Source organism: Macaca fascicularis, chromosome 11, assembly GCF_037993035.2.
Source record: "Macaca fascicularis isolate 582-1 chromosome 11, T2T-MFA8v1.1".
In the NCBI taxonomy this organism is placed as follows: domain Eukaryota; kingdom Metazoa; phylum Chordata; class Mammalia; order Primates; family Cercopithecidae; genus Macaca; species Macaca fascicularis.
In genome coordinates this window covers 108798275-108824360 of record NC_088385.1, presented here as the reverse complement: position 1 = coordinate 108824360, position 26086 = coordinate 108798275, and the positions used below count along the sequence as shown (strand labels likewise).

At 43.2% G+C, this 26086-nt stretch overlaps 1 protein-coding gene across 2 annotated transcripts in view; it reads left to right on the top strand.

Annotated features, from left to right (window-relative positions):
* The first annotated feature begins 456 nt into the window (after positions 1 to 456).
* Positions 457 to 26086, top strand: part of GNPTAB (N-acetylglucosamine-1-phosphate transferase subunits alpha and beta) — an 87636-nt gene continuing 62006 nt past the window's right edge. For both annotated transcript variants that reach the window (XM_074007621.1, XM_005572019.5), the window contains exon 1: positions 457 to 828. Coding sequence is in view for 1 of the 2 variants with exons in the window: in XM_005572019.5 (XP_005572076.3) it covers positions 712 to 828 (117 nt within the window). In the remaining variant the exon portion in view is untranslated. The remainder of the gene's footprint in view (positions 829 to 26086) is intronic.

Below are 26086 nucleotides of genomic sequence, written 5' to 3'. Positions count from 1 at the left end.
GGGATTACAGGCTTGAGCCACCGCGCCCGGCCACAAATTACATATTTAACGAATAAATGAATGAATGAAATTCTGTTTTGGCAGATTTAACCCAAAGGTTTCCTCTTTCAAACAATATAGTTGGGGGGTTGGAGGAAAGGAGCCACATACAACATCTCCTTTTAGCACTCTGCAGAGAATGCTAAATGCAGAGAAGGTTTTATGCACAAAAATATTCATGGCATTATAGTACCGTCTATGGCACAGTCTCGACACAGGGGGCAGTTTTCTCTTGGTCGCCTGCCCAACCGGGTAAGTGGATCCCGGCTCAGCCAGCTCAGCTCCGCCCCTCCCAGCCCAGCCAAGCCCTCAGGGCCCGCTGCGCATGCGCAGATGAGGAGGGCGCGCGCCTGCCCCATGCCCCTCCGTCCTCCAGGTGGCGCTGGAGACCCCTCCGCCGCCGCCTCTCGCCCGGCCAGACCCGGGCGGCGCCGGCCGCCCTGCCGGCCGCAGGTCCGCCTCCGCCGCGCCGAGGGCGTGGGCCCCCGGCTCCCGGAAGCGGCGGCCGCGGCGCGGAGCCGAGCGGGTGTCCGTCGCCGGAGCTGCAATGAGCGGCGCCCGGAGGCTGTGACCTGCGCGCGGCGGCCCGACCGGGGCCCCTGAATGGCGGCTAGCTGAGGCGGCGGCGGCGGCTCAGGCTCCTCGGGGCGTGGCGTGGCGGCGGCCGAGGTGATGCTGCTCAAGCTCCTGCAGAGACAGACCTATACCTGCCTGTCTCACAGGTATGGGCTCTACGTCTGCTTCGTGGGCGTCGTTGTCACCATCGTCTCCGCTTTCCAGTTCGGAGAGGTGAGTAGCGGCGCCGCCGCCTGGACCGGGCGCCTCGACCCTGCGCTGCCCTCGCCGTGCCCCGCGATGCCCCAATACTGTATTTTTTTTTCATTATTGGAGATGGGGTTTTGCCATGTTGCCTAGGCTGGTCTCGAATTCCTGAGCTCAGGCGATCTCCCTGCCTCGGCGTCCCAGAGTGCTGGGATTACAGGCGTGAGCCACCGCGCCCGGCCAAATACAGTATTCTTTATCATAAACGTGTACAGACTATGCGAAAGTCAGAACTGAAAGAAGGCATGTATGTGATTTTAGATATTGCCCCCCCCGCCCACCTTTTTTAAAAATAGAGACGGAGGCCTCCCTATGTTGCCCAGGTTGATTTGGAACTCATGGGCTCTAGTGATCCTTCCTTGTTGGCTTCCCAAAGTGCTGGGGTTACAGGCGTGAGCTGCCGCACCTGGCCCAAGAATGCCACTTTTAGCAACTGGGAGAAAAGCTGTATTTTCGAGTGGTTTGAAATCTGTCTCTCAGTTTTAATTTTTTTCTTTTCTTTTCTTTTTTTTGGTAGGATGTTACAAAAGGTTTTAAAATTAACAGTAGTTTTTAGAAATGCCATAGTATACATTTGCTTGAAGTCTTTACCCATCCTGGATTGTAAGCTCCATAAGAGAAGGTTCTGTCTGTCTAAATACTGTAACCCTGGCCCAAGCACAGTGCCAGGTACTGCCAGAGTATGCAGTGCAAGTATTTGTTTAATGGCTAAATTATATGGCATGAATTCAGAGCATGTACTTTTTTAGTAGTTCTTGGTTCTGGAGGCTGGGAAAAAATGTCTTACCATAAGGGTGAGAAAGCTCCAGATTTGTAAGTGTGGACTATCTACTGAATATCATAGCACTTGCTCGTCTTGGTTTCATGTGTTGCAACTTAATGTATCTGTGTGTAGTTAGGTGCCTTATTGCTTTTGTGTGATTTTTTTGGCCTTGATTAATTTTGAGTTAACTGTTTATTAAGTCCCATGCAGTGTGAAGGTGACTTAAAGGCATCAGGTGTTAGAATTTTTCATTTTACTTTATTTTTTGAGACAGATCCTTGCGCTGTTCCCCAGGCTGGAGTGCAGTGGCTCGATCTCGGCTCACTGCAACCTCTACCTCCCAGGTTCAAGAAATTCTTCTGCCTCAGCCTCCCAAGTAGCTGGGACTACAGGCGCGTACCACCATGCCCAGCTAATTTTTGTATTTTTAGTAGAGATCTGGTTTCACTATGTTGGCCAGGCTGGTCTCAAACTCCTGACTCCAAGTGATCTGCCTGCCTCGGCCTCCCAAAGTGTTGGGATTACAGGCGTAAGCCACCGCACCTGGCCTGAATTTTTCATTTTATATCCTTTTCCTTTTGCTTTCATTCCATGCCTGGCTGTTTACCAAAAGAGAGACATTTTGTTGTAGTATTGAAATGGCCACAGATCATAAGGTTTGGAACAGACAAGAGAAATGAGAGGCAGACAGTGCCAACAGGTGCCATGAGAGGTGCAGGCAGCTGGTCTGTGGTTAACTTGTAAGGCATAGTGGTAAAGAGGAGCTGCATGATTAGGCAGATTTGGGCTTGAATGCTGGCTCCAGTTGATAATGATCATAATAATAGCTAATACGTATATTGGTCTTAACAGGTGTCAGGCACTCTCTTAATTGCTTTACAAATATTAACTAATTTAATCCTCAACATCACCCCTGTGAGATAGGTACTATTATTATACTCATTTTATAGGTGATGAAATGGAGGCATTTGCATAACTTAATCCAGCTAACTTAAGCCCAGCAGAGCTGGGCTTCAAACCAAGGCAGGCTGGCTCTGAGCTGTGCTTTTTTTTTTTTTTTTTTTTTTTTTTTTGAGACGGAGTCTTACACTGTCACCCAAGCTGGAGTGCAATGGCACAATCTCGGCTCACTGCAGCCTCTGCCTCCTGGGTTCACATGAGTCTCCTCTCTCAGCGTCCTGAGTAGCTGGGATTACAGGCGCACACCACCACACCTGGCTCATTTTTTGTATTTTTAGTAGAGTCGGGGTTTCACTATGTTGGCCAGACTGGTCTCGAACTCCCGACCTCGTGATTCGCTCGCTTTGGCCTCCCATGGGATTACAGGCGTGAGCCACCACGACCGGCCCAAGCTGTGCTCTCAAGCACCCCTTTTTATGGTTTCTCAAACAGCCCAGGCTGTTCCTTGTCTGATCTTGGGAAGCTCTCTGAGCTTCCTCATCTTTGAAATGGAGGCAAGAATACCTTCCTTGCAGGGTTGATAATGAGGATTAAGTAAGACCTGTATGTAAAGCACCTCACACAGATCTTACTACATAACAACCCTCATTAAATGGTCATGGCTACTGCTGCTATTATCAACTATTTATGTCCTTAAACCTTATTTTGAAATATATCCTTGAATCAGAATACTTTGATCATATAGTTAATATTACCAACTTGTTAATAATCTCACTAATTGTAATGGATTGTAAGCTCACTAATTGTAAGTCCTTTTGGACTAAGAAGATCGTTATTTTTTGTTTTGAGATTCTATCTCACTCTGTCTCACTCTGTTGCCCAGGCTGGAGTGCAGTGGGGTGATCTCAGATCACTGCAACCTCCACTTTCTAGGTTCAAGTCATTTTCCCTGCCCCACCCTCTCGAGTAGCTGGGTTTACAGGCGACCGCCACCATGCCAGGCTAATTTTTTTATATTTTTAGTAGAGATGGGGTTTCACCATGTTGGCCAGGCTGGTCTCAAATTCTGGACCTTAGGTGATCCGCCTGCCTTGGCCTCCCAAAATGCTGGGATTATAGATGTGAGCCACCGTGCCTGGCCCTCAGAAGATCATTAACTGTAAATTTGTTATCTTCTTCTCCTCCTCTCAATATAACAGGTATTTGATGCTGTATTTTGATAAGCCTTTTCTGTACTCATCCAAACTTTGACAAGTAGAATTGAGGGAAGGAAGTATCAAACAAAAACAAGCTGGGTGAGGTGGCTCACGCCTCTAATCCCAGGACTTTGGGAGACTAAGGCTGAAGGATTGCTTGAAGCCTGCAGTTGGACTAGCCTGGGAAACAAAGGAGACTCTGTCTCTACAAAAAAATAAAAAATAAAAACAAAGGCTGGGCGTGGTGGCTCACACCTGTAATCCCAGCACTTTGGCAGGCTGAGGCAGGAGAATTGCTTGAGCTCAGGAGTTTGAGAATAGCCGGGGCAACATGGTGAAACCCTGTCTCTACAAAAAAGGTAGAGTAGTCCCAGCTGCTTGGGAGACTGATGTGGGAGGATTACTTGAGCCCTGGTGGTTGAGGCTGCATGAGCCGTGATTACACCATTGCACTTCAGTCTGGGTGACAGAGTGAAACCTTGTCTCAAAAATAAATACATAAAAAAAGTTAGCTAGGTGTGGTGGCACATGCCTGTAGTCCCAGCTACTCAGGAGGCTGCGGCAGGAGTGTTGCTTGAGCCCAGGAGTTTGAAGTACAGTGCCTATGATTGTGCCACGCACTCCAGCCTGGTTGACCCTGTCTCAACAAACAAACAAAAAAAACTCCTACAGGGAGAGCCCTCAGAATGGGGACTAGTGGTCACAAAAATGCATTGCCTTGGGCTGTAGGTAGCAGGTATCAGACTGTTGTAAGTTTGTTAGCTCCACAAATGGGGTTACTAGATTGACTGCTCTTAAGATGTTTTTTAGCTTAGAAACTTCCAATTTTTAAATAGTTTGTTCTCTGTTAGTTGCTACTATATAGATTTTAAAACGTGCTTTTGAGTTAAAATTTATTTCAGGGCCATCATTATTTAATCGAACCATTTGTATGCCAAGTCCACAATTCCTCACACTCAGGAAAATACAGACTATACATAGCCTCAAGTCAGTTTAGGTCATTTTGCCACCAAATAAGTACAGGGCAGGTCAAGTTTAGTTGCCAAATACGGTACAAAAAGATCTCTAGTTAGTACTGGTCTATTTTGGGAAAAAAAAAAAATTAAAAATCAGAAAAACAAAATAAAATAAATAAAAATGAGAAACAAAAAGTTAAAAGCCCTTCCAGTATTCAGAGCATTTTGGATTTCAGGATTACTAATAGAGGATTGTAGATCACTGTGTATGTGTGTATCTGTGTGGGGATATGGTATATGTATAGCATATCACTTCCTTTGCGCACTAAGTATGAAAACAAATATCCAAATATGGAAACAAATATCCAAGAATTAACTTACATAAAGAAGCAAAATAGGTTCACATAGAATCTGCTGGTAATGAATAGTAATGTTTTCCTGACCTCTCTGCTCCCTTTTGCTTTCCTGTTTTCTGTTGCCGTTTTGAATCAATGAGTTATTTTCTGTGAAAAGGAGAATTGAAAACTGGGTCTAGCTCAAGTTGTGTTCAGCCTCAGTGGTGACCAGTGTCTCATACTGGCCTTATTTCAAGAAATTAGTTATCATGTTTGTATTTGATTAGTTCACTCATTAAACAGATATATTTGAGTGTGTTCTTGGCCAAAGGCAACAAATAGATGAATTAGAAAGAGGCCTGGCCTGAGAGTCAGGGACTGTCTGGCCTGCTTCTCGGTGGTTCCCAAACTGAGTTACTGCCAGCCACCTTGTGGGTTGGGAGTAGCCCCTCTTATCTGTTTTGTGTAAACTTCTTTTTCAGGGGATGGGGAAAGTTTCATTGTTTAAAAAATGTTGAAGGCTGGGCGCGGTGGCTCACGCCTGTAATCCCAACACTCTGGGAGGCCAAGGCGGGAGGATCACGAGGTCAGGAGATCGAGACCATCCTGGCTAACACTGTGAAACCCATCTCTACTAAAGAATACAAAAAATTAGCTGGGTGTGGTGGCAGGTGCCGGTACTCTTGAGGCTGAGGCAGGAGAATGGCGTAAACCCGGGAGGCGGAGCTTGCAGTGAGCTGAGATCGCGCCACTGCACTCCAGCCTGGGCGACAGAGCGAGACTCCCTCTCAAAAAAAAAAGTTTAAAAACTATGAGACTGTATTTCTAAGGGCCTCATTTTAGCTTTAATGTTCTGTGAATATATATTTATTAGATGCTTCACATGAGAAGCATGAATTACAGTGTAATGGATTTTATACCAGAGAGAAAATGCCAGTGGCCACACAGAGCCTTTTTAAAAGGTCTCTTTCTTTTGAGGGGTTTGAGAGAGATACATAGTCCAGCTAACTATCAAAGTAGGGACCTTGTCTTATTCTCTGCTGTATTCTTAGCAACTAGAAAGTGATTGGTACCCAGTAGATGCTGAATAAATACTTGACGGGTGCACGAATGAATGGATCGATGAATTGGGTTGATCTTAACTGACACCCTTTCAAATTTATTTCAAGTAAAGGTAAATTTTTTGCTCTGATGCAGTGTTTATAGTTGCCTTTTATTTCTCAAATGTGATTGATCTGATTATAACTTGAACATTTTCATGCTTTGAGAGTCATTCCTGCTCTGGTAACTTTCTCTAAAAACCTGAGACCTGTTGTTAGACTGTACAGTGGAAGATGCTGTTGTTAGAATGTACAGTGGAAGATGCTGTTGTTAGAATATACAGTGGAAGATGCTGTTGTTAGAATGTACAGTGGAAAATGCTGTCAGAGATACAAACAATTATAGCTCATGCCTTTGGCTATCCTTTAGTTGAGATGAGGCCGAGATACATGTATGAGGACTGAATAACAACACAGGGGAATAAGCAATTGAATGCCTGAGTTGGCACACAACAATTGCTTAGAAAGTCAGAAGACAGAAGAATGTTGTGGGTTGAAACATCCTTGGGACAGTTCCAAGACCTTTACAGGGAGGCATGAGCTTTAGGGAGGCTTCATGGACAAGTAGGAGTTTAAACAGAGGAGAGACAAGGAAAGATTATTTTAGAAAGTAGTGGGAGTAATTTTAGCATAAAGTTGGTAATGTCAGAAAAGTTTGTGATTGCTTTTTCTTTTTGAATTACTGGTGGTTTAACATTGCTGCTGGAATTAGTTAACAGCACTAGGTTGCAAGTGACAGACTCCCAACTCAGACCTAGCTTATTAACTAGTTTATTATTAGCCAGTTTATTAACTGGGATAGTTGAAAAATACAGGATGAGGCCAGGTGTGGTGGCTCACATGTGTAATCCCAGCACTTTGGGAGGCCAAGGCGAGTTCGAAACCAGCCTGGCCAACATGGTGAAACCGTGTCTCTACTAAAAATACAAAAATTAACTGGGCGTGGTGGTGCGTGCCTGTAGTCCCAGCTACTTGGTAGGCTGAGGCAGGAGAATTGCTTGAACCCCAGAGGCAGAGGTTCCAGTGAGCCAAGATTGTGCCACTGCACTCCAGCTTGGGCGACGAGTGAGGCTCTGTCTCAAACAAAAAACAAAAAGATTAACAACAACAACAAAAATATATATGGTAAAGTTTCTGGCAGGAGTGAATCGAGGTGCTCAAATGATGTCACCAGGAATCTCTTTTTGTCCCTGTTCCTCACCTCTGCCTTCCCCTCTTTTAGTTTACTTCTCAGCATGCTCTCCTCATACGAGAACAAAGATTGCTGCTGGCAACCCCAGCTTCTGTTCTACCAGTTCAGTAACTGCAGCAGAAAGCTTTTCTTTCTCATTAGTGCCAACTAGACTCAGGGCTGCCTAGCCAGAGAAATAAGTGTCCTTGTTATACCCTTGTTAACCACTGGGATCATCTCCAGAAATAGGGGAGTGGGTGGGGCTATCAGTCTTAGCTGAACCACATGAACTGAGAGGAGAGCCCCAGAAGATAATCACGAGGCTGTTACCCAAAGAAGAGCGGGAACAACAGATGTCTTGAAGACACTGGCTTTAGTCAAAACTCATTTCCTTTCCCTGACTTTACTGTTGACATTGTGTCTGTGATAGCTGTTAGCCCTTTACCTTACTCTAGAAGTTGTAAAGTGGGTTATTTCTGTTTTTAATATCTGGTTAATTATCTGTGAAACTTGTTTTCTTGCATGGATATATTAATATGGAGCTTTGTTAAACACAGCCCAAGTGTGCCCTTATAAATCTTTCAGTAATGATCAAATATATACCTTTAACTTAATATGGTGATTTGATAATTGCATTTGGTCTTTCTCTTGAGATCTAAATATTGTTCATTTTGTTAAAGAATTTTATCACATTGTGAGAGAAAAACTTAACCTGACCTTTTTTTTTTTGAGACAGAGTCTCGTTCTGTCGCCCAGGCTGGAGTGCAGTGGCGCAATCTCAGCTCACTGCAACCTCCACCTCCTGGGTTCAAGTGATTCTCTTGTGTCAGCCTCCTGAGTAGCTGGGATTACAGGCACCCACCACAACACCTGGCTAGTTTTTGTAATTTTAGTAGAGACGGAGTTACAGCATGTTGGCCAGGCTGGTCTCAAACTCCTGACCTCAAGTGGTTTACCCGTCTTGGCCTCCCAAAGTGCTGGGATTACAGATGTGAGCCTCCGCGCCTGGCCTTAACCATGCCTGCTGCCTCTCCAACAAGCTCTAGAACTACACTTCCTACCAGCTGCCTACACCGCATACATGGCCTCCTGCCTTCCTAAGACTCGGCCTTGTTCATCCTGGCACTTTTCCCTTCCTAAGCCCAGACATAGTTTCAGAATAATTTCTCTAACAGTTTGGTGTTCCTGCTGCTTTTGGGAGGACTCTCAGAAGATGGAGGAATAACTTGACCCAGGACCTCAGCAATCCTTTCCTGGTGTTGGTCGCAGTTATGCTTATAGAGCCATTCTTAAGCAAATCTGTTGAAAGGAGAAAGGGGTTACTTTTAGACCAATCTGACCTACCTCTGAATCCGGGGGCTGGTCTACATACATTTGTTATGTAGGGATAGGTACTTTTATGGAAGAAGAATCGATAAGTGATGCTGGGTAGGCAGCTGGCTGTAATTGTCATGTTGAACAAGCACACCTTGTGGGATGTGTAGCCAATCCCTTTATTCTTTATCTTCCACTGGCTCTTTCTGTTGTCTTGCACTCCTGCCCCTGGATGAAAATTCAGGTGGGCCTGAGACTTCTGTGGTCACTTCACACTATAGAACAGAATGTGAATTCAGCAATTAGAGTCTTCCGTCCTAAAGCATAACAACTTAAAGCCTAAGTTCCCTCTCCCAGTACAGGCCTGCTGCAGGCAGAAAGCCTGCAGTTGAGGAAGGGAGGGTGGCCACAGGGGGCATCTTCTCACTTTTCCTCACTTGATGCTTCTCTTTCTGCTCTGTAACCTGTTTCTGATCCCTCCTGTGTTGGAGCACGTGGAAGAAAGGAAGGAAATGAGGACAGGAAACTTCTTCCTGAATGAGTGCAGGAGCTCTCTGGGATTTGCAGGTGTCAGAGCTTATTCTCTCCTGAGTGTTTTCAAGGGGCGTCCTTCAGAGACCACAGCCACCACCGTGCTCAGGAGTGGTCACTCGCTTTTCCCCTGATGAGACCAAATGCCTCTTCATTCTGTTTGGTTGCTTATTCCTTCCATAGATCCTAAGAATCTGATAATAATGGGAGCTTCTCCTTTCAGCCTCTTTTGCCCAGTGAGTAGGCCCAGGGTGACCTTCTGCTGGTTCTCCGTTGTGTGTGGCCCACACTCTTTGCTCAGACTAGGGGAGGGTGGGCTGATTCCAGCAGAGTGACAACTTCTGTCTTGTCCTCAGAGCTTAGCCGGCCAGCCCTTTATATTTTTCAGGTGTTACACAGACATGGTACCCGCCCAACTTCATGGACCCATAGTGAGTTCTCTTGGTAATTTTGTTGAGCCCTTTTCTTGGGCGTAAGGAAGTGGGAAACGGACTTCCACTGCTCCCCCTTGAATGAGGTGGAGCAGGAGTCACAGAATGCCAGCTGCCTGTGAAAACCTCCTCTGATCGCCACCTCTTGGACCTTTCTACCATGATTTGGATGAGTTTGCAACTCTTCCTTAAGAAACTCGGCCCAACATTTCACTTTGGAATGTGGTATCTTGTATTTTGCTGCCTCAGAAGAAATTTATTTTTACATGCACAGCTTCTCAATTTGGGTACCAGTTAATTGAGCTTGCCTGGGAGATGAAACTTATTTGCTATTTCTGTGCTCAGCATCCTGGTCACAAAGCTGGAATCTTCCTTATCTTCAAATCCCTGTGCCCTGGCAGAGTACCGCCTCATTCATTCAGTTAGTAGTTAATTTTTGAGTACTGTGCCAGGCCCCTCGGGATCCAGCAGTGAACAAAGCAGACTCAGCTCTTGCTGACAAGGAGCTTATATTCTGGTGGTGCAGTCAGACGTTAACTGCTACTTCATTACTATTGTGAGAATTGCTGCAAAGAAATAGAGCATCGTTGTGGAAGAGACCAGCAGTGAGAATCAGTTTGGTCTGGTGGCAGGGGATCAGGAGATGCTTGCTTTTTTTTTTTTTTCTTTTATTTTTGAGATGGAGTCTCGCTCTGTCACCCAGTCTGGAGTGCAGTGGCTGTGATTTCGGCTCACTGCAACCTCCACCTCCTGGGTTCAAGTGATTCTCCTGCCTCAGGCTCCTGAGTAGCTGGGATTACAGGCTTGCACTGCCATGCCCAGCGACTTCTTAAATTTTTAGTAGAGATGGGGTTTCACTGTGTTGGCCAGGCTGGTCTTGAACCCCTGACTCAGGTGATCCATCCACGTCAGCCTCCTAAAGTGCTGGGATTACAGGTGTGAGCCACTGCGCCCAGCCGGGAGATGCTTTCTTGCTTGATGCTGTTTGAGTTCAACAGTAAATGGTAAGAATTGTTGAGACTGAGGACAGGAGGTCAAGGCAGCTCTAGGACAGTGGTTCTTAGCTAGGTGCGATTTTGCCACATGTCTAGAAACATTGTTGGTTGATACAACTGGGGCATGGCATGGGGTTGCTGCTACTGGCATTTAGTGGGTAGAAGCCAGGGATCCTGCCAAACATCTATAGTGCACAGGACAGCCCCTACAACAAAGAACATCCAGCCCAAAATGTCGATAGCGCTGAAGTTGAGAAATCCAGAATTAGAAGGGGCAAGAATGACTGCAGGGCAGTTAGTCTGCAGGTCTGGCCTGGGACTAGGTCAGTGGAAGGACATAGGAAGAGAAATGGACAGATTCAAGAGGCCTAGGAGGCAAAATCCTCCAGTCCTTATCTTCCATTATGTGCTAGGCACTCCACTAACATCTTGGGATACAAAAGTAAGTGAGATAGACAAGTTCATTTGCTCTCACAGACCCTACTTGTAGGTCTTCCGTGAATATTTGTTGAATGAATACTTACAAGCATCAAAATTTATTTTTGTTGCTGATTGTGACTGAACTTAGGAAGAGTGGTTTAAGTGAGGTGCCTAATGTATATAAGACATCTTGTATAGAGCCTGGTGCTAGATATTCAGCTAATTAAGTGCCAGCTGTCCCATCTCAGGATTGTTGTCCATGTGGCCACAGTGCTCATGAAGACAGGACAGGAGACCACCCTGTGGGCTTATGCCTGTTAATCTTTCCTTAAATACAGAATAGAAGAACTCACAGTGATTTCTTTACCTTGGTGTGCTTTGTTATGATTGCTACGAAATCAGAGGGAGCAAGTGCTTTATTTAATATAGCTTGTACTGTATACTAATATATGTAGGCTTTCTCCAGTTATTTCTAAAATATAACAGGTGTATCTATAATAGATTATATATATTCATGATATATCTTTTTAAAATTTCTGTCGTTCTTTAGATGGTTCTCATCTTGTGATACAGATGCAGAATCTTTAGCAGTTGATTAGTCAGCCTATGTGTGATTCATGTGTGTACTAAATTAAACAGGAAAAAGTGATCTTTCAGAAAGACCAGGTCACACCCATTCAGGGAGTGAAACTCATTCTACGATCAGACTAAAAACCATGTTGCCCACTTTAAGATTACTTCCCAAAATTGCTTCATTTTTTAGGATTCTAGTTTATCTTTTTCCTTTGATACACCTTTTTTCCCCCTTCATTTTCTCACTTCATTTCTGTCTCTCATTAATTCCAAATTTGATAATGCTTCTAAAGCAAATTTTCAGAAGTTGTTCATGTGACAGGCTTATGGAGGTGTTCACTCTGGGCCAGTGTATTAGTCCATTTCATACTGCTGCGAAGAAATACCTGAGACTGAGTAGTTTATAAAGAAAAGGAGGCTTAGGTCAGACACCGTGGCTCATGCCTGTAATCCCAGCACTTTGGGAGGCCGAGGCAGGCGGATCACCTGAGGTCAGGAATTCAAGACCAGTCTGGCCAACATGGTGAAAACTTGTCTCTACTAAAAATACAAAAATTAGCCAAGTGTGGTGGTGGACACCTGTAATCCCAGCTACTTGGGAGGCTGAGGCAGGAGAACTGCTTGAACCCAGGAGGTAGAGGTTGCAGTGAGCCAAGATCGTGTCATTGCACTCCAGCCTGGGTGACAAAAGCGAGACTCTGTCTGAAAAAAAAAAAAAAGAGAAAAAAGAGGTTTAAGGTACTCACAGTTCCACGTGGCTGGGGATGCCTTACAATCATGGTGAAAGGGGAAGGGGGAGCAAAGGCACGTCTTACATGGTGGCAGTCAAGAGAACATGTGCAGATGCCCTCTTGGAACTGCCCTTTCCCATCAGCTCTTGTGAGACTTACTCACTATCACAGGAACAGCTTGGGAAAAGCCTGCTCCCATGATTTGCTTAGCTCCCACTAGGTCCCTCCCATGACACATGGGGATTATGGGAGCTACAATTCAAAATGAGATTTGGGTAGGGACACAACCAACCTATATCAGCCAGGATCTCTACTGCTGACTAAAGACACAGAGAGCTGGGCATGGTTGCACAGGCCTGTAATCCCAACACTTTGGGAGTCCGAGGTGGGTGGATCACCTGAAGTCAGGAGTTTGAGACCAGCCTGGCCAACATGGTGAAACCTTGTCTCTACTAAAAACACAAAAATTAGTTGTGTGGTGGCAGGTGCCTATAATCCCAGCTACTCGGGAGGCTAAGGCAGGAGAATCACTTGAACCTGGGAGGTGGAGGTTGCAGCGAGCTGAGATCGTGCCACTGCACTCCAGCCTGGGTGACAGAGTGAGACTCTGTCTCAAAAAAAAAAAAAAAAAAAAAAAGACGCACAAAGATATTTAGGTTGCTTTCTGCTCTGGAACAACTCATGGTCCAGACAGGGAGATGGACAAGCAAATAGGCAAACTTAATGTGATGAATGCAGTTGAAGAGGTAGGTGTGGGTGTCAGGCACACTTTCTCAGATGGTGTGACACCTGAGCTTGGTCTGGAAGGAGATGGCTGAGTAAAGGACGGGGAGTGTTTTTGTTTGTTTGTTTTGTTTTTTAAGGGAAAGATGCCATTGGTGTAAAGGTATGGATATGAGACATTATTAACTGCTAAGAATAAAAATAGTTCTAAAGGGCTGTAGCATCTTTGAAGTGACAGGGGAATGAAGCTGAAGAGGCAGGCAGGGGCCAGTTTAGGACTCGCCTGCTGGGTGGTGCTAAGAAATGTGAATTCATCCTGAAGTAAATGGGGACCATGAAAGGATTTTAAGGAAGAGTGATGAAATCAAATCTGTGCTTAGAACAGTTGCTCCAGAGGTAATGTGGAGGATGAATTGCAGGTGGGAGAAAACGGGCAACAGGAGACAGGGTGAAACTCCCACATCAAGTATAATGCTTCAGAATCTACAAGTTTTTTTTATATTTTTATTTTTTGGGACAGGATCTCACTGTGTTCCCCAGGCTGGTCTTGAACTCCTGGGCTCAAGTGATCCTCCCACCTCAGACTCCCCATAGCTGGGATTGTAGGCATGTGTCACCTTGGCTAGCTAGTAAGCTATTTAAAAAATTAATTACTTTTAATTTTTAATTTTTTTTTTTTTTTTTTGAGACGGAGTCTCGCTCTGTTGCCCAGGCTGGAGTGCAGTGGCCGGATCTCAGCTCACTGCAAGCTCCGCCTCCCGGGTTTACGCCATTCTCCTGTCTCAGCCTCCCGAGTAGCTGGGACTACAGGCGCCTGCCACCTTGCCCGGCTAGTTTTTTGTATTTTTTTTTAGAGACGGGGTTTCACCGGGTTAGCCAGGATGGTCTCGATCTCCTGACCTCGTGATCCGCCCGTCTCGGCCTCCCAGAGTGCTGGGATTACAGGCTTGAGCCACCGCGCTCAGCCAATTTTTAATTTTTATGGCTGTACAATAGTTATGCACATTTATGGAGTACATGTGATAGTTTTATACATGCATACAATGTGTCATGATCAGGCTGGGTGCAGTGGCTCACACCTGAATCCCAGCACTTTGAGAGGCTTAGATGGGTGGATTGCTTGAACTCAGGTGTTCAAGGCCAGCCTGGGCAACATGACGAAACCGTATCTCTACAAAAAAATACAAAACTTAGCTAGGTGTGGTGGCACATGCCTGTAGTCCCAGCTACTCTGGAGGCTGAGGTAGGAGGATCACTGGAGCCCAGGAGATTGAGGCTACCTTGAGCCATGATTGTGCCACTGCTCCACCCTGGGTGACAGAGTGAGACCCTGTCTCAAAAAAAAAAAAAAAAGGGAATGATAACATCTGGGTAATTGGAATATCCATAATCTCAACCATGTTTCATTTCTTTGTGTTGGGAACATTCCAGATCTTCATTTTTAGCTATTTTGAAATATACAATAAACTATTTTTCAGTTGCCCTATTGTGCTGTCGAACACTAGGACTATCTAACTGTATTTTTGTACCTATTAGCCAATCACTCTTCATCCCCACTGCCCCCACTACCCTTTCCATACTCTGGTAACCACCATTCTATTCTCTACCTCCATGAGATCAGTTTTTTAGCTCCCACATATGAGTGAGAAATGTGAATGAAATTTGTTTTTCCGTGCCTGGCTTATTTTACTTAACATCGTATCCTCTGGTTCCATCCATGTTGCTGCAAATTATAGGATTTTGTTCTTATTTATGGCTGAATAATATCCCATTGTGTGTGTATACTATTTTCTTTATCCATTCATCCATTGATGGACACTTAGGTTGCTTCCAAATCTTGGCCATTGTGAATAGTGCTGAAATAAACATGGGAGTGTAGGTATCTCTTCCATATACTGATTTCCTTTCTTTTGGGTTTATACCCAGTAGTGGGATTGCTATATCATATAGTCATTCTATTTTTAGTTTTTTGAGGAATCTTCAAAGTGTTTTCCATAGTGGCTATACTAATTTACATTCCCACTAACAGAGTACAAGCATTGCCTTTTCACCATGTCCTTGCTAGCGTTTCTTTTTTCTGTCTTTTTGATAGTAGCCAGTTTGATTAAGGTGAGATGTCTCACTGTGGTTTTAATTACATATTTCCCTGATGACTTGTAATGTTGAGCATTTTTTAATATACCTATGGCCACTTACATGTGTCTTCTTTTGAGAAGTGTCTATTCTGATGTTTCGCCAATATTAAAATCAGATTATTTGGGTTTTTTTAATGCCGTTGTGTTGTTTGAGTTTCTTATATATTCTGATTATTAAATCCTTGTCAAATGAATAGTTTACAAATAATTTTTCTCATTCTGTAGGTAGTCTCTTCATTTTGTTGATTGTTTCCTTTACTGTGCAGAAGCTTTTTAGCTTCATGTAATTCCATTTGTCTGTTTATCTTTGGCTGTGTATTCTCTTTAGGTCTTACTCAAGAAATCTTTGCCCAGACGATTGTCCTGAATTTCCCCAGTTATTTTCTTCTAGTAGTTTCATAGTTTCAGGTCTTAGATTTAAGTCTTTAATCCATTTTGATTTGAGTTTTGTATATGGTGAGAGATAGGGGTCCAGTTTCATTCTTCTGCATATGGAAATCCTGTTTTCCCAGCATCATGTATTGAAGAGACTGTCCTTTCCCCACTGTATGTTCTTGGCACTTTTGTCAGAAATTAGTTTGCTGTAAATCTGCGGATTTATTTCTGAGTTCTGTATTCTGTTCTGTTGATCTTTGTGTCTGTTTTATAGCATCACCATGCTGTTTTAGTTTCTGTAGCTCTGTGGTATACTTTGAAGTCAGGTGGTGTGATGCCTCAAGCTTAGTTCTTTTTGCAGTCTTTCAGGATTGCTTTTCCTATTTGGGAGCAGAATCAGTGAGCATTAAATATTGACTTTTATAACTGTACAAAGACCTGAAAGGAAAGTGTCTTTGTTTTTAGAGAGAGGCTTTTTTTTTTTTTTTCTGGAACAGGGTCTTGCTTTGTTGCCCAGGCTGGAGTGCAATGGCTATTCACAGACATGATCATAGCAAACTGTAGCCTCAAAGTCCTGGGCTTAAGCAATCCTCTGATGTCAGCCTCCTGAGTAGCTGGTACTACAGGTGTACACCACCACATCCAGCTAGCATTGTTTATTGCTGCCTTATTGTTTGGCTTTGGACAAGTCTCTTTGTTTCTTTATAATATAGAGGGTAGAATAACTTACGTCAGAGTTCTTCAAAATCACTTACAGTCTAGCATTTGGCAGTGAGCTATTATGGGCCGGGCATGGTGGCTTATGCCTGTAATCCCAGCATTTTGGGAGACCAAGGTGGGAGACCAGCCTAGGCAACATGGTGAAACCCCATCTCTACAAAAAAATACAAAAATTAGCCAGCATAGTGGCATGCCCCTGTAGTCCCAACTACTTGGGAGGCTGAGGTGGGAGGACTGCTTGAGCCTGGGAGGCAGAGGTTGCAGTGAGCCTGAGATCACACCACTGCATTCCAGCCTGGACAATGAAATGAGACCCCGTCTCAATAAAAAAATAAAAAATTTAAAAAAGTAAGTTATTATGCTGCCAGCAGTTTTCAAAGTATAGTTTGGGGACTCCTGGGGCGCCAAGATCCTTTTCAGTTATCCTTAAGGTCAAACCTAGTTATGTAATAATATTAGGACATTATTTGCCTTTTACTCACATTCTCTCATGAGAGCACAGTGGAGTTTTCTTGAGGCCTATAGGACATGTGACATTGCAACAGACTGATGCAGAACAGACATTGTCTTCTATTAAATAGACATTAAAGAGATTTTTAAAAATTACTAAGTACCATTTCTCACATTTTTTAATTTTTGAAAATATAGTTATTATTTATGAGAAATAATGTTAACCTGTAATGGGTTTATTTATTTTTACATGAGTATTAAATAAATACTCTTTTATTTATGAGATGGAGTCTTGCTCTTTTGCCCCGGCTAGAGTGCAGTGGCATGGTCCCGGCTCACTGCAACCTCCGCCTCCCAGGTTCAAACAATTCTCCTGCCTCAGTCTCACAAGTAACTGGGATTGCAGGCGCCTGCCACCACAGCTGGCTAATTTTTGTATTTTCAGTAGAGACAGGGTTTCACCATGTTGGCCAGACTGGTCTCGAACCTCTGACCTCAAGTGATCTGCCCGCCTCGGCCTCCCAAAGTGCTGGAATTACAGGTGTGAGCCACCGTGTCCAGCCTAAATGAGCACCTAAATTTTTCCTCAGTTTTAATTTTAATACAGTAGATATCAATAAATATAATCCACATACATTTTTCAAAGCTGTTTGGAGTCCTCAATAATTTTTTATTTTTTTGAGACGGGGTTTTACTCTCGTTGCCCAGGCTGGAGTGCAATGGCTCAATTTCAGCTCACTGCAGCCTTTGCCTCCTGTGTTCAAGTGATTCTCCTGCCCCAGCCTTGCCGGTAGCTGGGACTACAGGCTCATGCCACCATACCTGGCTAATTTTTGTATTTTTTTGTAGAGATTGTGTTTCATCATGTTGCCCAGCTGGTCTTGAACTCTTTTTTTGTTTTTTTTTTTTGAGATGGAGTCTCGCTCTGTTGCCCAGACTGGAGTGCAGCAGTGCAATCTCGGCTCACTGCAACCTCTGCCTCCCGGGTTCAAATGATTCTTCTGCCTCAGCCTCCCAAGTAGCTGGGACTACAGGTACATGCCACCACGCCTGGCTAATTTTTGTATTTTCAGTAGAGATGGGATTTCACCATATTGGCCAGGCTGGTCTTGAACTCCTGACCTCATGATCTGCCCGCCTCGACCTCCCAAAATGCTGGGCTTACAGGTGTGAGCCACCGTGCCCGGCCTGAACTCTTGAGCTCAAGTGATCTTCCTGCCTTGGCCTCACAAAGTGCTGAGTTTAGAGGTGTGAGCCACCACACCCAGCCAGTCCTCAATAATTTTAAGAGTTTAAAGGGGTCCTGAGACCAAAAAGTTTGACTACTGCTGCTGCTAGTATTTAACAAGAAACATATGTTAAAAAAAAGAAATATATGGTATCTCTATCATGCAAATACAAATATAAGCCACTGTCATCTCTTAACACTCTTGCTCCATTATAATCGATTATCCAGACTGCAACCAGAGTACATTTTTAAAATGTGAATCAGATTATATCATGTCCGTTGCACATAATAGAAAATCCAGACTCCTTTCAATGTCTTATATATGTCCCTAAATGTAGCACCCTACCCACTTCTCTGAAGAGCCTGTATCAGGTAACCAGTGTGTATCGTGTAACTATTTCTACGAAAATGTCTTGTAAAAAACTATCCCCAAAATTGCTGGCTTAAAATGAGAGCAGCAGACTCCACCTGTTTTTGTGTGGGCTGTAATTTAATAATGGCTTTTACATTTTTGAGTGGTTTTTAAAAATTAACATTTCACAACAACATGAAAATTATATGAAATTCATACTCTGGTTTCTCTTTGGATTTCATAAATCTTTTGCCTCATACTAAGATTTCCATGGGGCTGGGTGTGGTGGCTCATGCCTGTAATCCCAGCAATTTGGGAGGCTGAGGTGGGAGGATCACTTGAGTTCAGGAGTTCAAGACCAGCCTGGGCAACATAGTGAGACCCCATCTCTACCAAAAAAAAGCAAAAAACAAAAAACAAAAAAACGAAACCAAAAAAACCACTTAGCTCAGCATGGTGGCGCATGTTTGTAGTCCCAGCTACTCAGAGGCTAAGGTGGGAGGATTGCTTAAGTCTGGGAGGTTGACACTTCAGTAAGCCGAGATTGTGCTACTGTGCTCCTGCCTGAGCAACATAGTAAGACCCCCATCTCTACAAACAAAAATAAATATTTTCATGGAGAGGAACAACTCTGATTTTTTTGTTTTATTTTTGAGACAGGGTCTCACTCTGTCACCCAGGTTGGAGTTCAGTGGTGTGAACACAGCTCACTGCAGCCTCAGCCTCCTGGGCTCAAGATCCTCCTGCCTCAGCTTCCTGAGTAGCTGAGACCACAGGTGTGTGCCACCAAGCCCAGATGATTTTTTTTTCATTTTTTTGTAGAGATCGGAGAGGGGGGGGTCTCACTATGTTGCCCAAGCTGGTCTTGAACTCGTGGACTCAAGCATTCCTCGCACCTCAGCTTCTGAAAATGTTAAGATTACATGCATGAGCCACTGTGCCCAGCCCAAGTTTGAGTTTTTTGCTAATTTTTTGAGGCCTTGCTTTGGCAAGGTGATACAGTTTGGATTTGTGTCCCTGACCAAATCTCATGTTGAATTGTCATCCCCAAAGTGGGAGAAGAGGCATGGTGGGAAGTGATTGGATCATGGAGGGGATTTCCCCTTTGCTGTTCTTGTGATAGTGAGTGAATTCTCAGATCTGGTTATTTTTATTTTATTTTATTTGTTTTGAGACAAGGTCTCACTCTGTTGCCCAGGCTGGAGTGCAATGGCGTGATGTCAGATGACTGCAAACTCTGCCTCCTGAGTTCAAGTAGTTCTTCTGCCTCAGCCTCCCAAGTAGCTAGGATTACAGGCACACGCTACCATGTCCAGCATCCCAGCATTTTTTTTAGTAGAGACAGGGCTTCACCATGTTAGCCAGGCTGGTCTCAAACTCCTGGCCTCAAGTGATCTGCCCGCCTTGGCCTTCCAAAGTGCTGGGATTACAGGTGTGAGCCACCACGCTCTGCCCGAGATCTGGTTGTTTAAAAGTGTGTAGCACTGGCCGGGTGCGGTGGCTCAACCTGTAATCCCAGCCCTTTGGGAGGCCGAGGTGGGTAGATCACCTGAGGTCAGGAGTTCAAGGCCAGCCCAGCCAACATGGTGAAACCCTGTCTCTACTAAAAATACAAAAATTAGTTGGGTGTGGTGGCAGACACCTGTAATCCCAGCTCCTCCGGAATCTGAGGCAGGAGAATCACTTGAACCCAGGAGGCGGAGGTTGCAGTGGGCTGTGATCTCACCACTGCACTCCAGCCTGGGTGACATAGCGAGACTCCATCTCAAAAAAAAAAAAAAGAGTGTGTAGCACCTCCCCCTTTGCTCTCTTCCTCCTTCCCTCTGGCCATGTAAGATGATGTGCCAGCTTCCCCTTTGCCTTCTGCCATGATTATAAGTTTCCTGAGGCCTCCCAGCAGTGCTTTCTGTACATCCTGCAGAACTGTGAGTCAGTTAAACCTCTTTTAATTAAAAATTACTCAATCTTGGTAGTTCTTTATAGCAATGTGAGAACAGACTAATCCACAGGGATAGAGTAAAAAAGAAAAAAAAATTATGTGAAATTTAAATGTCAGTTTTTGTAATTTAAGTTTCATTGGAACACAGCCATGTGCATTTATTTACATGCTGTCTGTGGCTCTTTTCACATTACAGTGGCCGAATTAAATAGCTGAGACAGAAACTATATGGCCTGCAAAGTCTAAGATGTTGCTATTTGGTCTTTTACAGAGAAAGATTTCCAGTCCTTGATTTACAGTGGCAATTACTTGCTCTCTGGATGTGCAGGTCATTGGTTAACTGATTGGGGTTGGACTTGGTTGGCTCTGCTCCACGGGTCCCTCATCCTCCAGGGACCAGCAAACAAACCTGGTCATTTTCTTCTCAAGGCAAAGGCAGAGGCCGAGAGATCCTCTAGATACTGGCAAACGCTTCTGAGGTGTTAGCTTAGAACTGCTGCAGTCACCGTCTTTGTCTTTGAAGGCATTCAACTTTTCTTGTCTTAGGAGCTTTGTACTGCCTGTTCCATGAGCGGGGGAGCACTCCCCCCAGATCATCTGCTGACAGGCTTTCTTGTCACATAGGTCTCAGCTGTAACACTTCACTTGGGCCTTCCCCACCACCTGTCCTAAAGCAGCCTCTTTCCCCAAGTCCTGCTTTATCACATTCCCCTATTTTTCCTTTTTTTAAAAATAATACTTTGAGTACCAATCTGAAATTGTATGTTGATATATATGATTTCTTACCTCTCTCCTTTAAAATGTAGGTTCTGTGGGAGCAGGGGCCTTTCTGTCTTGTTCACCACTGTATTTTCGGCCCCTGGAAAGCTGGCACCTAGAAGTAAGCTGAGCACAGAAATATTTTTTTCTACTATCTAAATATGGAAAGGTCACCCCTGGTGAGCAGTTTCTAAATTTGAGCTTAAAAGAAAGAATGTGAATTTAGTTTATATATATGTATGTGTGTATATATGAAGTTGGAGTAGACTTTACATTTTAGAGCAGTTTTAGGTTTACGGAAAAATTATATGGAAGATACAGGAAATTCCCATATACCCCTTCTCCCCTAAATAGTTTTCCATATTTTTTTAATAGGCTTGGTTTATTTACTTATTATTATTTTTAGAGACTGGGTCTTGCTCTGTTGCCCAGGCTGGAGTGCAGTTGTACAGTCAGCTCACTGCAGCCTTGAACTCCTGGATTCAAGCGATCTTCCTTCCTTCAGCCTCCCAAGTAGCTAGGTGTACAGACACAGACCACACTTTTTTTTTTTTTTTTTTCGTAGAGACTGAGTCGCACTATATTGAACTCCTGGTCTGAAGGGATTCTCCTGCCTTGGCCTCCCAAAGCACTGGGATTACAGGTGTGAATCACCATACCTGGCCTGTTTCCCCTAAAAACATCTTGCATCAGTGTGTTACGTTTGTTACAGTTGGCAAATCAATATTGACAGATTTTTTATTAACTAACGTACATAGATTACATTAGGATTCATTCTTCATTTTATACAGTTCTGTGGGTTTTGACAAAAGCATAATGTGCTGTGTCTACCACTATAGTATTGTACAGAATAGTTTCACTGCCCTACAATTGTTCTTGCTCTGTGCTTCACCTATTCATTCCCATCTTCTCCTTCCTCCCCACTGGCAACCACTGATCTTTCTGCTGTGTCTGTAGTCAGGCCTTTTCCAGAATGTCATTTCTCGGAATCACATAATATGTAGCCTTTTTAGTTTGCTTCTTTCCCTTAGTAATACTCATTTAAGTTTCCTCTATGTCTTTTCATGACTTGGATCTTTTCTTTGCAGCACTGAATAATATTCCATTGTCTGGTGCCATTCACCTTTTGAAAGACTCTTGATTGCTTCCAATTTGGTGCAATTATGAGTAAAGCTCCTGTATACATTTATGTGCACATTTTTATATGGACATAATTTTTCAACTCAATTAGGTAAATACCTAGAGACATGACTGTGCTAAGTCTATGTTTAGCTTTGTGAGACACTGCCAAACTGTCTTCCAAAGTGGCTGCACCATTTGAATTCCCACCAACAACCAATGAGAATTCCTGTTGCTTCACCTTTCCTGACTTGGTGTTGTCAGTGTTTTGGATTTTAGCCATTCCATTACGTGTGTAGTGGTATCTCATTGCTGTCTTAATTTGTTATTCCCTAATGACATGTGATGTTGAGCATCATTTTATATACTTGTTTACCATCTGTATGTTTTCTTTGGTTGGGTATCTTCAGATTTTTTTTGCCCAGTTTTTAATTGGGTTGTTTGTTTCCTTATTGTTGAATTTTAAGAATTCTTTGTACATTTTGGATACCAGTCCCTTATCAGATATGTGTCTTACAAATATTTTTTCTCAGTCAATAGTTATCTTTTCATTCTTTTAACAGTGTCTCCCAGAGCAGAGCAGAAGTTTTTTTAGATGGAGTTTCACTCTTATTGCCCAGGCTGGAGTGCAGTGGTGATTTCTCGGCTCACTGCAACCTCCGTCTCCTGGGTTCAGGCGATTCTCCTTCCTCGGCCTCCCAAGTAGCTGGGGTTACAGGCATGCGCCACCACGCCCAGCTAATTTTGTATTTTTAGTAGAAAGATGGGGTTTCTCCATGTTGACCAGGCTGGTCTCGAACTCCCAACCCCAGGTGATCCACTCACCTCAGCCTCCCAAAGTGCTGGGTTTACAGACATGAGCCACCATGCCCAGCCAGAAGTTTTTAATTAGTACAACTGATCAGTCTTTTTCTCACCTATGGATTGTACTTTTGGTGTTGTATCCAAAAAGTTACCATCAAATCCAAGGTCACCTATATTTTCGTTGTTTTGGAGATGAGATCTTGCTCTGTCATCCAGGCTGGAGTACAGTGGCCCAAACAACGACTCACTGCAGCCTCCACCTCCTGAGTTCAAGTGTTCCTCTCACCTCAGCTTCCTGAGTAGCTGGGTCCACAGGTGCCTGCCACTATGCCCAGCTTTTTTTTTTTTTAATTTTTTTTTTTTTTGTAGAGATGGGTCTCACTTTGTTGCCCAGGCTGGTCTCAAACTCCTGGGCTCAAGCAGTCCTCCCTCCTTGACCTCCTAAAGTGTTGGGATTACAGGCATGAGCCACCATGCCCAGCCATGTAACTTTAGAGTCAGTTTGTCTATATCCACAAAATAACTTGCTGAAATTTTGAGTTTGCATTGAATCTGTTAGTCAAATTGGGAAGAACTGACATCTTAACAATATCGAGCCTTCCTGTCTATGAACATGGAATTTCATTTAGATCTTCTTAGATTGTTTTCATTGGCTTTCTGTAGTTTTCTTCACAAAGATTTCATACATATTCATACATATTTTGTTAGAGTAATGCCTATGCATTTCTTGGTTTTCTTTTTTAGCTGGGGGTGCTAACCTAAATTGTATCGTGTTTTTTAGTTTTAAATTCCAATTGTCCATTGTTGGTTATAGGAAAGAACTTGACTTTTGTGTGTTAACTTTGTTTTTATTTGTTTGCTTTTTGAGAGAGAGTCTTACTGTTGCACAAGCTAGAGTACAGTGGTGCTATCGTGCCTCCGTCTACTGAGTAGCTGGGACTACAAGTGTGTGCCACCACACCTGGCTAATTTTTGTATTTTTAGTAGAGATGGAGTTTCACCATGTTGGCCAGGCTGGTCTTGAACTCTTGACCTCAGGTGATCCACCAGCCTGGGCCTCCAAAAGTGTTGGGATTACAGGTGTGAGCCACCGTGCTGGCCCTGTACGTTAACTTTGAATCCTGCAGTCTTACTATATTTGCTTATTTGTTTCAGATTTTTTTTGTTGTTGATTCTTTGGGATTTTCTACATAGACAATCATGTCATCTGTGAACAAAGACAGTTTTATTTTTTTTCTTCTACTCAAACCAAGACAGTTTTATTTCATCCTTCTCAATCTGTTTACCTTTTATTTCCTTTTTTTTGTGTTACTGCATCAGCTAGGACTTCAGGTACCATTTTGAATAAGAATGGTGATGGGGGGAGGAATCCACTCTTGTCTTGTTCCTGGTTTTAGGAGGAAAGCATGTAGTTTCTCATCACTAAGTATAATATTAGGTGAAACTTTTTTTGTGGATGTTCTTTATCAAATTGAGGACGTTCTCCTGTATTCCTAGTTTGCTGAAAGCTTTTATCATAAATTAATGTTGGATTGTCAAATGCTTTTTCTGCATCTATTGGTATGGTCATACAATTTTTCTTTTTTACCTTGTTGATGTGAAGGATTTTATTAATTGATTTTTGATTGTTAAACCAGGCTTGTATACCTGGGATGAATCCCACTTGGTTGTGGTAAATAATTCTTTTTATATATTGTTGGATTTGATTTGATATTTTTTTTTTTTTTTTTTTTTGAGACGGAGTCTCGCTCTGTCACCCAGGCTGGAGTGCAGTGGCGCGATCTCAGCTCGCTGCAAGCTCCGCCTCCTGGGTTCACGCCATTCTCCTGCCTCAGCCTCCTGAGTAGCTGGGACTACAGGCGCCCGCCATTGCGCCCGGCTAATTTTTTGTATTTTTAGTAGAGACGGGGTTTCACCGTGGTCTCGATCTCCTGACCTTGTGATCCACCCGCCTCAGCCTCCCAAAGTGCTGGGATTACAGGCGTGAGCCACCGTGCCTGGCCAATTTTGATAATATTTTATTGAGGGTTTTCATATCTGTGTTCATGAGAGATTGGTTTATAAGTTTCCTTTCTTGTAATGTCTTTGCCTTGTTTTGGTATTAGGGTAATTGTGCCCTCAGAATGAATTAGGAAGTGTTCCCTCTGCTTCTATTTTCTAGAAGAGATTGTAGAGGAGTGGTATCATTTTTTTCCCCTTAAATGTTTGGTAAAATTCACCAGTGAAGCCATCTGGGTTTGGGGCTTTCTATTTTGGAAGTTTATTAATTATTGATTCAAAATTTTTTACAGATACAGCGCTATTCAGATGACCTTTTCTTTTTTGAGTTTTGGATCGTATGTTTCAAGGAGTTGGTCCATTTCATACAAATTATAATATCCGTGGAGATAGAGTTGTTCATAATGCTCCTTTATTTTTTTAGCAGGGAGGGTATTGTAGTGATTTACTTTTCTTTTAAATTATTGTGGTTAAACATATATAACATAAAATTTGCCATTTTAGCTATTTTTAGTTGTATAACTCAGTGGCGTTAGTTACATATACAAAGTTGTGCAACCATCACCGCTGTCTATTTCGAAAACTTTTTCATAGCCCCAAACAGGAACTTTGTAACCATTAAATTCCTCATTCATCTCTTCCTTTAGCTCCTGGTTGCCTCTAATCTACTTTCTGTTTCTATGGATTTGCCTGTTCTGGATGTTTTATATAATGGAATCATACAGTATTTGTCTTTTTGCTTTTTGTTATTATTCTGGCAGTTTTGGCTTGTCTATGTTTACATGGGGAAAGAAAAATTGTAGCAGCCTGTTCCACCATTTCGTGATGTCAAGCTCCAGACTGATAGTTTTGATTGTTGCTTTTTTAGTATAATATTTTATCAAACACTTTATCCCTTGACTACTTTGTAATGCTCCACAAAGGAAGAAACTTTGTTTTGGTCATTGCTGTGTCTAGAATGATGCCACATAATATTTATTGACTGAGATAATTAAGTTACTGTGTTTTAAATGATTGTTTGAAAATGTGATTTTTAATAGCTTTATCATATTTATATGAATGTACCATAATTATTTACTCAATTTCCTGTTTAAGTTTTAGATCATGTTTAATGATCTAAACATTAGATCATTTAATTTTTATTTTTATCAGTAATAATGGTGATTATCATACAGAAGCCTTTGGGTGGATCTATGATAATTTCCTT